The 14,059-nt window shown below is 39.1% G+C and overlaps 1 protein-coding gene across 4 annotated transcripts in view; it reads left to right on the top strand.

Moving 5' to 3' along the window:
- The window catches only part of LOC136046199 (multidrug resistance-associated protein 1), a 59,226-nt gene that overhangs the window by 20,413 nt on the left and 24,754 nt on the right, over nucleotides 1-14,059 (top strand). For 3 of the 4 annotated variants that reach the window (XM_065732631.1, XM_065732629.1, XM_065732628.1), the window contains exons 10-20: nucleotides 257-418; nucleotides 639-731; nucleotides 1,409-1,612; nucleotides 4,048-4,194; nucleotides 4,567-4,654; nucleotides 5,882-5,951; nucleotides 6,681-6,807; nucleotides 8,379-8,555; nucleotides 9,591-9,758; nucleotides 10,095-10,272; nucleotides 13,781-13,825. In XM_065732631.1, coding sequence (XP_065588703.1) covers nucleotides 257-418; nucleotides 639-731; nucleotides 1,409-1,612; nucleotides 4,048-4,194; nucleotides 4,567-4,654; nucleotides 5,882-5,951; nucleotides 6,681-6,807; nucleotides 8,379-8,555; nucleotides 9,591-9,758; nucleotides 10,095-10,272; nucleotides 13,781-13,825 — 1,459 coding nt within the window. The remainder of the gene's footprint in view (nucleotides 1-256; nucleotides 419-638; nucleotides 732-1,408; nucleotides 1,613-4,047; nucleotides 4,195-4,566; nucleotides 4,655-5,881; nucleotides 5,952-6,680; nucleotides 6,808-8,378; nucleotides 8,556-9,590; nucleotides 9,759-10,094; nucleotides 10,273-13,780; nucleotides 13,826-14,059) is intronic. The other variant, XM_065732632.1, reaches the window with a different exon arrangement.

The following is a 14,059-nucleotide window of genomic DNA, read 5'->3' as shown; positions in this document are numbered from 1 at the left end:
CCCTCACAACCAATAAAAACAACAATCAACCCTAACCACACTTAGCTGCTTGCTATTTTTAATTTTACCCAAATGCTTCCATCAACACAATTTGCATTAGATGTGCAGGGTAAACAGAGTACGAAGCATAATTACAAGCAATTCCTTTCATAAAGTTAAATGTTCTGTAAAGCAGTTTTGATTTAGTAAAGAAAAAGCAAGTAAGTAAACCTTTTTCATGATGTCTGTTGTTTTTGTTTTTAATTCTTTTTTTAAGGCACTTGTTATCACAAATTCTGCCAGAAAGTCTTCTACTGTGGGTGAAATTGTGAATTTAATGTCTGTGGATGCTCAGAGATTCATGGATTTGGCTACGTATATAAACATGATCTGGTCTGCACCTCTTCAGGTGATACTAGCACTGTACTTACTGTGGCAGGTGAGCATTCTTTCTGTTGTTTCACGTTTAGTCTTACAGGTGTGGCTGCAGAGAGCTGTTGTTGAGGACAGTGGAGCATTTATAGCCAAACAGAGCAAATGCTGTTCCAGAAAACTTTCAGAGCTACTTTTGTCACTGCTGTCAATAAGTGTTTCACTGAAGAACTTAAGTACTTACTGAAAACATTTTTTTACAATCAAATGTTTTTTTTCCCCTTCAGAATTTAGGTCCTTCTGTACTGGCAGGTGTTGCTGTTATGATTCTTCTGGTTCCTATAAATGCTGTGATGGCAATGAAGACAAAAACCTATCAGGTAAGAAGCTTCTGTGTATGTGACAGCGATTTTAAGAAACATGTACTACTGTGACTTGTTTCTAAAAGTCTGCTGCATGCTTTCTTTTGACAGCTTTACTGCTGAGTTAAATACATTTCCCTCAGCTGCTGGTAATTTATTGGAATGAAACATTTTAGCTCTAGGTATTCAAAAGAATATCCTACAACATTGATTCCTACATGGGACAAGTAGGAGTACACAGCCATGCTGCCATGGGTAACGGCTGTCTAGGATAGTCGTGGTGCAAGCCTGCAGACTGTGCTGAGTCAGAACATCGTTTCAGGTTTTGCTCAGCCCTCATTAAAATATTTTCTTCAAAGGTTTCCTTCTTCCTAATGTTCTGTTGTCTTACTGCTGAATAGGAAGCTTTTCGACTTAGTACACCATCAAAAAGCTGTTGGTAAAGCAAAAACAAGTTTGAACTAAGGTTAGATGCAAAGTAGACTTTTGGTTGTGTGAAGAATTCTTTTAATTGGTGCAAAATGTTGTGTTTATTCTACGTACTTGTTAAGAGTGTCTCAGATTTCTTGCTTGGAGGTTTGTAAGCTTTTGATGATAATGAGGCTGATTTCACTGTTTAAAAATCAGAGTTAAAAACTTTGTGGTTCTGCCAAGTGCTGTGCTCTGCTAAATACTTACTGCAATGTTACTTTCAGGTGGCACAGATGAAGAGCAAAGACAACAGAATTAAGCTGATGAATGAAATTCTTAATGGGATTAAAGTTCTAAAACTTTATGCTTGGGAATTAGCCTTTAGAGAAAAGGTATTGGAGATCAGACAGAAAGAGCTCAAAGTCCTAAAGAAATCTGCTTACCTTGCTGCAATGGGTACCTTCACTTGGGTTTGTGCTCCGTTTTTGGTAAGTGTAAGAGATTTGTAGGTCTGTCCTCTTTTGGGTCATGTTTTCCAAAAGAGTGTTTGAGTGCTTTTCCTCCATTCATTTTTTTTTTAATAAAGTGGGAATTACCTCTTCAGTAGTGGGAAACTGAACTCTTTTATCTTCAGTTCTCTGTGAAAAGGCATTTGTTTTATTTGGATCTTAATAACTTCCAAATTGAACGCATCATAGAAGTTGATGACTGAATTACTTAAAATTAAAAACCTCTTGCCTTCCCCTGCTATTTTTACTGCTGTACTCGAGGGACCTAAGACTAAAAGTACCCTCAGATTAAGATTATCACCTGTGTTGTGCACACAGTAGTGGTGGCTGACAGTGGAGTAAAAGTTCCTTATTTGTGTGCTTCTGGAAGCAGCAGGTCCTTGTATTAGAGTCCTTAATCAAATGGAACGTTGCCCTGCAAGTGTGCCTCTGTCCTGGGTTCTCCCCACATCTATTTAAGAACAATGTAGAGAGGTAAAGCTGTTGCATAGTCTGGGATTGCTTTAAATCCTTAGTACAAAAAAAATGTTTGTGGTATGTGAAACAGCTGTGCTGTGTTTGTGGTTAGCTTACATTCAAACTAATGAAAGAGAGAGAGGAGTGAGATCACATCAAAATTGCTTCAGACCCTATTAGAACAATGAGGCATTGCTCTTCTGCATAGAGGCAAATAGAAGCCATTACTACATTAGGATAAAATATGTACTGTTCCAGTTGAAGATGTTTAAATGTACTTTCCAGTCTCAAATTCCTTCCCTTCAAGCATGTAGTGTTTACATTATTTTCTGGGCATGATGGAAGGCAGAAGAAGCAGTGCCCTGGATAGGAAACATAAGCTGCATTCTTAAGCAGATGCTTTCCTATAACAAGTCTGCGATGGTTTTAATATAAATATATTATTAAATGGAGTTTCTAAATAAAACTATACAGGTGGACTCCTTCATGCTCTTCTGCAAAGTCTGGGAAAACAAATTCCCCTAATGAGCAGCTTTGTGTCAGTACAAGTTGTGTATGTGTTGTGACAATGGTCCTGAACCTCGAGGATTTGCCACTGTTGCAAGGCTGCTGTTTAACTGCTGTTTCTCAGATTTTTATTCTTCAGTAGTAATTCTCTGATGAGAAGTTTAGAAGAAGAATGGCATACCTACTTGACAGCACTTTTGAAATGCAAAATACTTTCTCTTTTACTTCTCCTGTTTCAATGGCCAGGGTTCTTCACCACATTGTTTAATAATGCTGTCAGGAAACTATTTGTTTTTCAGTACCTCCCGTAGTGCTGTCTGTGCCGATAAGGTTCTATTTCAGACTTGTTGCTAACAAAACAGGAGTGCAGACATGCTGCTTCTGAAGTTATTCTTTGGCCCCTGTCTTGTTTTTGATGTCTGTGGGAGGGCTTTCTCACTGGGATATGGTTGTCCAAACTAAAGATTGTACAAACAAACTACTGTACCAGGCACAGTTGAGTCATCCACTGTAAGATGGACAAGACTTGTCTTTACAGAAGTCAGATTTTAAACATAAATACTAACGATAATGTTTTGTAGGTGTTTGAGCTAATCAGCTTATACCTTGTAGAAGGGAGATCACCAATCATTTAACAACTTTGTTTTCTTGTGTCAGTTTGGGAAAGGAGTGTTGGTCCTTGTTATCTACAGAGGTACAATGCTGTTATGAAAGAAAACAGTGTACAAGGAGTAGACGTACTGTGACTGGGAAGGATTGTGTAGATTTTTTTTTGCTCAACTTAGTTTACTTTAGCTTCATTATAATTTAGTCAACACAATTTTGAAGAATGTAGGTACGTATGACTTATTTGTATATCTTGATAATGGTTTATTGTCACTTTATTGTTCAGCATGAATTGTAAGCTTCTGTGTTGTGACCTGTTTAGGTAATACAAGACTTCATAATTGTAATGCAATAACATTTAAAATTTCTTAGAAAATGAATCACACCCCTCTTAAACATGGGTACAATATCTAGGGTTCTGGTGGTCCCTGTGAAATACAAAATGAGGTTAGCACTTGGATATTTCCAACTTTTCAGTCCACTGATGTTGCTGATCTATTGTCTACGATTGACTTAGAAGTGAAGGAGAGCAGTGACAAAGGCTTGCAGTCATTCCTTCCCTTCTCAGGCAGTGCTTTGTAAACACTCAGGCAGTGTTTACAAGTAGACTGAGACATTTGTGGCTTCCCCCTCACTGTGTGCAGAAAACAAAACAGTGCGCTTCAGTTTTCCAAGAGTCACCATCAACTTACTTTTTTTTTTTTTGCTGCCGTATATTTAAGTAAAATGTTTGTTTTGTGAGGTGTTAGTGGGAATACAGTTTATCGTAATGTTGCTCTTTGATTTTCAGACTTCTGGCTCAAGAAAGATGTTGCTGTAATTGTAACTATTATGCTTTGTTTCAGGTTGCCTTGTCCACATTTGCTGTGTATGTCAAAATAGACAAGAACAACGTTCTGGATGCTCAGAAGGCATTTGTATCCCTAGCTTTATTCAACATCCTCAGGTTTCCATTGAACATACTTCCTATGGTTATCAGCAGCATAGTAGAAGTAAGCTTTCATTCATTAACAGTTTTTTTTTCAGTGTAGAAGTAGTCATTAGATGGAAAGACTACATTTGTGTGCTCAGATAACGTTGGCTGGTGAATTTCAGTCATCTCAAAATAAACTTTGTATTTTCTGTGTATTGAATGCTGTACAGGCAAAATTATCAATCCCAGGTATGGTAGGTGAGTGTACATGAAATCAGTCATATTTCTTGATTGGGAAATGCAAGGTTGACTACCCAGAAAGCTATACAGTGGTTTTAAAAAGAGGGATTAGGAGGGTCTAGTAACAATATAATGTATACATGGTGTAAAATATTGTTCTTAAGTATAATGAGCAGAATATAATATAGTTTTATATCTCTTTCTAACGTAGGCTAGTGTCTCCTTGAAACGCCTTCGGGTGTTCCTGTCTCATGAGGAGTTGGATCCAGACAGCATAATCAGGGGTCCCATTACAAATGGTGAGTTTCTTTTGCTATTGAAAAAGAATTTTTTTTTTTTTGCAGCATCTCACTTGTTTTCTGCAACAGATATACTGTACTTGCTAGGTTTCACCAATTAATTTCAGCCAGAAAGCAGAGAGAAGGCCTTGTAAAAAAAATGGAAGCTGTACAGAATTTTTACCACCTTCTCAGGTTTAATTTCTCACCCCAGCTTCTGTGTCCATGATACAGAATGATTGCATACAGACACAGTTGATCACTTTAAAAGCGACTTGTTAGACAGTTTCAGGTGTACCCATTTGAAAGTTAAGAGGTTGATATTTAACTGTCCCAGAACTGAGTGTTCTGGAGAAAAGCAATTGTAAACCCTTTCTGTACCTTTAAAAGAGAACGGATAAGTCCCAGTTCTGACAGGTTCCTCCACTTCATTTTGTACAGGGAGAGTCACTGTGAGCTTTGCTTTATCAAGGGATGTATATTTAGCTGCTCTGGTTATATGCAGCTGTTTAGGAGATAAATGCAGTTGTTATTGTAAAAACTGATAGATAACACTACCGAGCAACATTTGGACCCTCTGGATCCCCTGTAAAGAGATGGGAAGTAGGGGGGGAAAACAAGTTTCCTAGAGGGGCTGTGGATAAACTGTCAGTACTTAAAATTTCAGGCTGAGCATGGCTGAGCAAGGTGTTCTAGCAGTTGCTGCCCACGGTACAGAGAGAGGAACTAGATGATCATTAAAGGTCCATCCAACCCAAATCATTCTGGGATTCTCTCATCGATATTTTTGGGCAAAATTACTTTATTTGTATTTTATCCTCCTTGTTATCCCTGTGGTAATCTAACTTTCCATGTGGAACGATCAGTTCAGCTGATGTTTTTCTTTGAAGTTCAGGTCAGATTGAGGCTGCTAGCTTCTTGTACTGACTTTGCAGTGGAGTTGTTGGGTAAAGTGGGAGATGGTTGAATTAGCCAGGGTGTTATAGCTGACTTTCACATACCTCCTGCTTACTAAATAAATGTAATTTCAGAACCTCTGATGAAGTTACACTTACTATTCTTATGCTTATTACTCTGCTTTGAACAGAACACAAGCTTTTGTTAAGCAGTGGGTTTTTGTTCTGCTTCAGAAGTAGCTATAGGCATCTACTTCTGGGTGCTTAAATTTACTTCTGTGGCTTAATCCAAAGCATACAGTTTAGCTGCTTGCCTTCCTGTTTGTGTAAAATCACATTTTCTGTTTATCAGTGGAGGGAAGCATTGTTGTGAAGAATGCAACCTTTAGCTGGTCCAAAACAGATCCTCCTTCACTGAATAGGTAAGCATTGGTACCCTTTGTTCCACTTGGTATTTGTGCTACCTTTAAATTCTGTATTTAAATTAGAAAGTCTGTATACATAAAAGTTTGTTTCCTTAAAGGAACAGGAGAACAAATATACGGTTATTTTTTCTTTTTATTTATTATGTTTATTTTGCTGCATTTATTTTACGTATACTTATTTTGTATATATATTAAATAAAAGGAGTAGGAACAGGTGTAGTGGAAGGAAGGGAAGCTTCAGAGATGTTAAGCATTTGCTACAGGCTGCAGATGGAATGAGCTCCATCTAGAGGATGCAGTTAGTTTCCTCATCCCGTGTCCCTTACGTTTGCGCTGTGTGCCTTGTCTTCCTTATGCTCTGTACCCTTCCTTAATTTTGGCTGCTCTTTCCTGGGTCTTAAATTGCGTGTCCTTTGGGACAAGGGTGCTGTTTGGGGAGCGTCGATTTCTGTTACGTTTCTGCTTACAGAACATTTATGAGAAAAATTGGAAGTGACTTTTCTTTTTGACTGATTACATGTGAAGGTGCTAGTTCCTATCTGTAAGAAGAGCTGGGTGCTTTCTGAAAGAAAGGTTTGTATTTTCAAATAGTTTAAGTTAACGTGCTGTGTCAGCATTTGCAGAGCGTGTCACATTGCATCTGACTTTATATGGGCTGCTCAGTAGATTGTTTAGCTACTGGGATATGCCAGCAAGTGAGGCTGAATTGTGTGCACTTCATTTCAGCATTAACTTCGCTGTTCCTGAAGGCTCCCTGATAGCTGTTGTTGGTCAAGTTGGCTGTGGAAAGTCTTCGTTGCTGTCTGCATTACTGGGGGAGATGGACAAAAAAGAAGGCTATGTGGTTGTCAAGGTGTGTGATGTCTGACAGATTGCTCAGCTATTTGTGGGTATTGCCAGATTAATTCTAAATTTGCAAGTGAATTGAAGAAGAGAGACAACCTTTCAAATGAATACACATGTGGCCCAATTTCCTGTCAAGCTGTATTTATGCCATAGCCCACACTCTGTTAAGCATTAACTCAACTTCCAAATTTGTCAGTTTCAGATTTAGCCAAGTAGACAGAGTACTGGAAGTCTCAACAATAAGTATTCTGTTGACTCTGACTGGCAGCCAGGTATGGGGGAAAAAGACCCTATTACACGCACTCCAGGATGAAGAGGAGCAATATTAAGTCATACCTTCTTAGGCATCAGAAAGTTGCAAGGGAAAAAAAAGGGTATGCAGAGATACCCAAACATGGGAGAAGCTGCTGTTTAATTTAAGAACAAAGCGAATCTGTTGCATTTGGGGAAAAAAAAAAAAAGGAATTGATGATAAAGAGCATGGAACACTTCTCTTTATGAGGAAAGGCTGAGATACCTGGGTCTGTTCAGTCTTGAAAAAAGAAGGCTCAGAGGGGATCTGATCCTGTATAAATATCTAAAGAGCAGGAGGCAAAGGAATAAGGCTGGACTCTTCTCTGCATTGTGTGGTGATAGGACGGGGGGAAATGGCCATGAACTGAGGCATAGGAAGTTGTGCAAAAATGTGTGAGGGAAAATCTTCACAGTGCAGGTGACGGAGCGCTGGCACAGGCTGCACAGAGAGGTGGTGCAGTCTCCTTCTCTGGAGGCATTCAGGACCTACTTGGACAGCTACCTGTGCAACCTGATCCAGGGAGCTGCTTTGGCAGGAAGGTTGGACTGAATGATCTCTCGGTCCCTTCCACCCCTACAGTTCTGTGATTAATTGCATGTTTAGTCATCTCCAAAGCTGTTCTGGAAATAGTAAAGTAAGAACGTGCCAAGGGAAGGTAGAACTTTATTTCAATACAAATTATTTTGCAGCAGTGAAGTCTTTTTCTTTGAACTTACGTTATATAAGAGCAATGTCCCCTGCTTTTAGCAGAAATCTCTTGGCAGGAATGCATTTGTCAAACACTCTTACATTCCATATTAAATTGTTTTATGGTGAACATAATTTATGGCTAGATGAAAGAACAAAACTGTAATAACTTTTAACATCCAGTAATTGTGTTAATATTCTCTAAACAAATGTTTCCTGTAAGTTTATGTTAGGGAATCATGTTTTGTTTGAAGTCTTTTACTTTTCACCAACACACTTCGTTGCATTTACTTACAGAGAGGATTAAAAAAATAACATATTGTAGCAGGCACTTCTCCAAGAGCACACATGTATGGTTCCATAGTGACCATAGTGAATCAGGGATTTGATTTAGTAGTTGGGTAGGGATAGTGATAGGAGGATGGTTGGACTAGATGATCTTGTAGGTCCTTTCCAACCTTATGAACCTATGACCATAGGCAGCTTGTGAAGTAGGTATCACTGCCAGCCTCACAAGGCCCTGCTGTGCTTTGACTTTGTGTGCAGTTTTTTTTTTTGTCTTAAGTACTGAATAAGGAACTTCAATTTTATTGCAGGGCTCGATTGCTTATGTTCCTCAGCAAGCCTGGATCCAAAATGCAACTTTAGAAGATAATATTATCTTTGGAAGAGAGCTGAATGAGAGCCGGTACAAGCGTGTTATTGAGGCGTGTGCGCTTTTGCCTGATTTAGAGATTCTTCCTATGAGAGACAGAACGGAAATAGGAGAAAAGGTATTTAAATGCCTGTTCTACTATAACACTGTTATTATTTGTAGATAAGGCCGTATGACTTCTATTCTACTTTGTCTTAGTTACACTGAATTGAAAACATTGAGTAGAAATCCTTTAGAATAAGAAGCAAATTTGACCAGTATATATTTTCTTTAATGCTCAAAGGGGAGAAATGTTTTCTCAGTTACAAATGCAAAAGCATCTTAATAAGGCCTGTTTTTAAACAGCTCTGAGTTGCCATGGTCCTAGAGCATAAACATTTGTGGAAACAGGGGAAGAACCTTCTAAATGCTTCAAGGGGACTGTGTGCAGAACAATTGTTCGGATTTTCTTTTTGCTTTTGGTTGCAAAAATACGTGCAGTGTGATATTTAGAAACTTGCATAAATGACATTAGTGCTCTGGTTTACAAGCAGGACCAGGTGTCCCTTAAACACGTGCCCAGCTGTGTGTAAGTAACCTGCTTGGTGTTCTGCTGAGCTGATGCCCTTCAGAAGACAGGGAGGGATATGTAGGGATGTATGCTTTGCTAGTTTGTTACTTTCAGATGGGATTTGGCTGCCAACTGTCAGCCTCAGGTCCAGATTCAGGTAAGTGTGTGGCTTTATTTTCTTCATAAGAAATTTGGCTGGTTGGAAGGCCGAGCAAACTGTAGGATGTGCTCAGAATTTGTTCATTAGATCAGGGGAAGCACTGTAGGAATAAGACTGAGAGGAAAATTATTAGACTCTGAACGTACAGGATTAGGTATGTCTGGTCTCTATTAATTCATTGTAAGAGTAGTAAACAATACTGTTTTGTTTACTAGCCCCTCATTGACAATGACCTTGTTCTAAGGGGATTTCGTCTGTAGCTGTTCATGCTATAGTAGTGAATAATTTATGATAACTATCCGTTTCATTCAATGCTAAAATTTCTCTGGTTTGCATAAATCTCCCATGGCTTTTTTGTTTCACAAACATTATGCTTCTTTCACTACAGCAAGACATCTGCTTTTAGATGTAAATAAAGGATCATATTGTCTTATTTTCTCCAGGGTGTGAATTTGTCTGGAGGACAGAAGCAGCGCGTTAGTCTTGCTCGGGCAGTCTACTGTAATGCAGATGTCTATTTATTTGATGATCCTTTATCAGCTGTTGATGCTCACGTTGGGAAACATATTTTTGAAAATGTCATTGGACCAAAAGGAATCTTGAAAAATAAAGTATGTAATGATGTAATAATGTCTTTGGTCTACGGTTTGTTTTTCTTTGCTAAGTTCAAATGATTCCAAGTTGCACAAATTTCACCATTAGACATTTGCTTTAAACATGGGGGAAAAAAAGAATATTACTTGTAATAAGTACTTTGGTTTGTCTAATTAAAAATACTGCTAGGGAAAAGTCAAAAGACAAGGGCAGTTGTTTTCTTTGAAATGCTGCATGCCCGTCCATATTTTTTACTGTATTATACACAGAATTAAAGCTGTGAGAACAGAAGTGTAACCACTGTATTTACTAGTTTGAGATGTTAGAATACTTTTTTTTCTTTTGCTATTTAGACACGGGTTTTAGTAACCCACGCAGTGAACTATCTGCCTCAAATGGATACAATTCTGGTAATGACTGATGGAGAAATCTCAGAGATGGGCTCCTACCAGGAGCTGCTGAAGCAAGATGGAGCTTTTGCAGAGTTTCTTCGTACATATGCAAATGCTGAACAAAGCATGGAGAACAGTGGTAAGCTTCCAAGTAAATCATCTTTTGGATAAAATAATATATTACATCTTAATATTTTTCCTTCAACAGGAATTCCTTATTTGTATTGGTTATAACTGCTATTTCTCTTAATAGGCCTGGAGGTAGAAGCAGCTTTTGAGGGTGATGGAGATTGTGAGGTTAAATGCACATTCTTTTTCTTAAAACTTAGCAAAATATGGAACAGTTCCGTAGTGGACTAGCTCTAACTCATGTTAAAATTAAAATGGTTATGAGGTCCAGAAAGAGTCAGCTGGGGTTTTTACACCTTCCTCTCTGCTTCTTATGCAGGTAGCTTCTTTGGGAAGCTACATCTAAAATTAACCTACCACTTTGCATTAAGAAAACACCTACGTTTGTCTTACTTTTTGTAGTTCTTCCGTTCTCTGTCTTTTAGAGTGGGTGATTTGCTGATGCCACTACTACTTCAGCCAGTTGGGTTAGTGTGGATTCAGAGCTGTGCCACAGGCTGCTTTGGTCACCTTCCCCTTGGAGCCTGGGAACTGTTGCTGTAAAACTATCTCATTTTGGCTGTAGCAAATGGTTACTTTGAGACTACCTGTATTGTTGTATCTGTACTGTTTTCCCTATGTTTCCTCTTACGAACTGATTACAGTAGCAGATGTAGACTTCTGTTTTAAGGGGCTTGGAGCCACGAGTTCTGCTGTTTTTTGTTGTCATTGTTGTTCCCTAGTGGCTTCCAGTTTGTCCTTGTGGAGCCTAGAGCTATTTTTAGTGTGTTTGTAGGAGCAGAAGTGGTAAAACTTAGCAGAAGTACAGAGTAAGATTTTTATAAGTAGGTCACTCTGAAAGTAATGCCTCTTATTTCTTTGCATGGAAACAACAACAGATATGAAGAGCACAGTAATGTTATTTGATAGAGCAAATTCTCATCTACTAAACACTATTTTTCAATGTAGTCATCACCATTAGTGTTGCATTTTTGCCAGTGTTGGACAAAAGCTTCAGTGCTTCTAAAAGTCTGTATGAACAGAGGTGCCCCACTGTCATTGCTGACACTGCTGAAATGCACTACTATCATTTCACTGTGCTACATCCACTGTTTGGTCTCCCTCAATGTTCAGCAAACATCAGTGAATGTCAGTGGGTGCCATTTTTTCCACATGAAGGAATTCAGTTTTACACCATTACTTGATATACATTTCCATGTCAGATGCCATTGTGTCAGAGTGCCACTCTGCTGCCATCTGTCACATGGCAACAACGTGCAACAGGATGTTGGTGGGAACATTGAACCTCTGCTGCCATCTCACCAACGTCTGCCTCTGATGTCATGGACTGATGTAATTAAAACAGGAGGCATTACTTTTGGAGCAACACTCATTTTTTTTAACTGTCTCGTTTATCTTTGGTCTTGACTGACATGCCTGAAAGATAAAGTATATAGCACAAGTAACAATTCTAAATCTGTTCTTCATTATGTGGGCTTAACTTGAGGTGGAATTATATGGGTAGGCAGTCCCCTAGCATTTAGATCTGTGACCGGTGCAGTTAAAACTGGAAGATCTTTCAGCTCAGATTTTGTGAGGGTCACCTGCACAGCTTGGCTTTGGTGTGGTGGGAGGTAAAGGGAGTAAAAATACTCTCAAAATTGATAAGAGTCTGCATTGCTGAAGTTTTTGTTTGTTGCTGCTTTTTCCCCTTAAATAATTCTGTGGACTTAATTCTCCAAATTCTAGCTTTTGTCCACTGGAGTTAAAATCTGCTTTGTGGAAAACATAGGATGGTAGCAGTATCCTTGGCCTCTGCTACAGCTGGGAAGCAATGTATTGTATCCTGAATTTGAAAGGAAGGTAGCTTACTTTGCACAGTGTCTTTGCATCACACACTACATAATAATATGTGTGTTTAATAGTAAAAATAGATGTTTCTGCTTTATGGGCTGAGGTTTCATATCAGCAAGAAAAAGCAGTGTACCTTCACGGTCGCTACTGTCTCTGAGTACAGAGCACACCCATGTTTCATGGCTGTGCTTCTTTGTAGCAGCATGAAGCTGACTTGGCCTCAAGAGAACTGTGTTTGATAGGATGGCTTGCACAGTGCCTGAAAGTATGGATGGGTGCTTCCCTCCTTTCTTTTTTGGAAAGGCAAGAGTTAAATAGTGAGATGTGTTGTTGGTTCTGATCTAAATGTTGTTGTGGAATCTAGATGTGAGTGTTAGTTCAGGAAGCACCTGCCTGGGTCAGGAAATAATCTGGCTTCCTCCTCAGTTCATTTTACTTACCTTTTAGCAAAGTTTGGCTTTTCTGTTCTCTTTGGTGAGATAAAAGCTAGCTGTAGTCTGTGCCTCAAATGGCAGATGCAAATAACTGACTGAACATGAGTGCTGTTAAAGCATCAAGATGCTTGGAAAAGTGAAGTATCTCACTGTTCCTTATTAATCTAGCCATGCTGGGTGATCATAGAAAAAATTAAGGTTGGAAAAGACCACCAAGAGCATCTAGTCCAACTGTCAACCCATCACCTGTGCCCACTAAACCACATCCCTCAGTGCTACATTTAAGTTTTTCTTGAACACCTCCAGTGATGGTGGCTCTACCGCTTACCTGAGCAGCCTGTGCCAATGCATCACCACTCTTTCTAGAAGGAAATTTTCCCTAATATCCAACCTGAACCTCCCCTGGTGCAACTTAAGGCTGTTCCCTCTTGTCCTGTCACTGTTACCTGGGAGAAGAGGCTCACCTCAACCTCCTCCAGGAAATTGTAGAGAGCAATAAAGTCTCCACTGAGCCTCCTCTTCTCCAGGCTGAACAATGAAAGGTCCTCCAGCTGTTCCCAGTAGGACTGTGCTCCAGACCCATCACAGTTCCATTGCCCTTCTTGGGAGAAAATCCAGGGCCGTAGTATCTTTCTTTAGTGACAGGCCCAAAACTGAACACAGCACTTGAGGTGATGACTGGAGACTGCACAGCAGATGGGACTAAGGAAGCCTGTGCTGCCACAGCTTTCCTCTCATTGCAGTTCTGCAGCTAAGGCAAGGCAGAAATGTGGTGCAGAAATACACTTGTGTGGACAAAAGTTTTCATTCTTGATAAAGATGCATATCATCATGTTTTGTTAAGAACTGGGAGTTTCTAAGCTGCTCAAATGAAGCCTCTTCCATGCCATTGAGGAAAATTCATGTGATAGTTCCCTGTATATTCTGGGATTTTTCTGTTTGTTAATTTAAGGTTGTCTTGGAGTTACACTTCGATTTCTGGTCTCCACCCTCATTAGTGTGTATCTAGAAGGGAATTTAATGATCTGTCACTTGCAGCTGTATTGTTTTTCTGTCTTTTTTTCTTTAAGGCCACTTTTTTTTTCTTTTGATCCAAGGAGTGGAATTTAAAAGATCAGTTTCAGTGAATTTGATCCTGCATTGAGCATTTGTTTGTCTTTGTGGTTTAGGTTGTGCTACTTTAGTGCATTTATGCTTATGAAGGTTGAAAATGGTTGTGTTTTGGAAAAAGTTAATTATATATGCTTTTAGACTCAGATCCTTCGTTAGAAAGAACGATTCAACCTCTGGAAACAGGTAACTGCTTTTTTGCCTTGTGGTTTTTACTAGTGCTTGTGGTGCAGCAATGCTAGTAACTACTTTATTTACAAAAGAGATTGAGTCTTTAAAGGAATTTCATCTACTTGACAAGGTATTTGCTTGGTCTGCATGTAACTTCTGTGTGTACAGTAATTCACATGCTGACTTGTAGATAGAGAATCACTGCTGGTGAATTAGTTATCTCAAACACTTTCATAGGGAGGTTTTAAA

Source organism: Cyrtonyx montezumae, unplaced genomic scaffold, assembly GCF_038088225.1.
Source record: "Cyrtonyx montezumae isolate F1298 unplaced genomic scaffold, pur_monq_1.0 scaffold_16, whole genome shotgun sequence".
Classification (NCBI taxonomy): Eukaryota; Metazoa; Chordata; class Aves; order Galliformes; family Odontophoridae; genus Cyrtonyx; species Cyrtonyx montezumae.
Note: the sequence above shows the minus strand (reverse complement) of the source record. Positions and strands in the feature narration are given on the sequence as shown.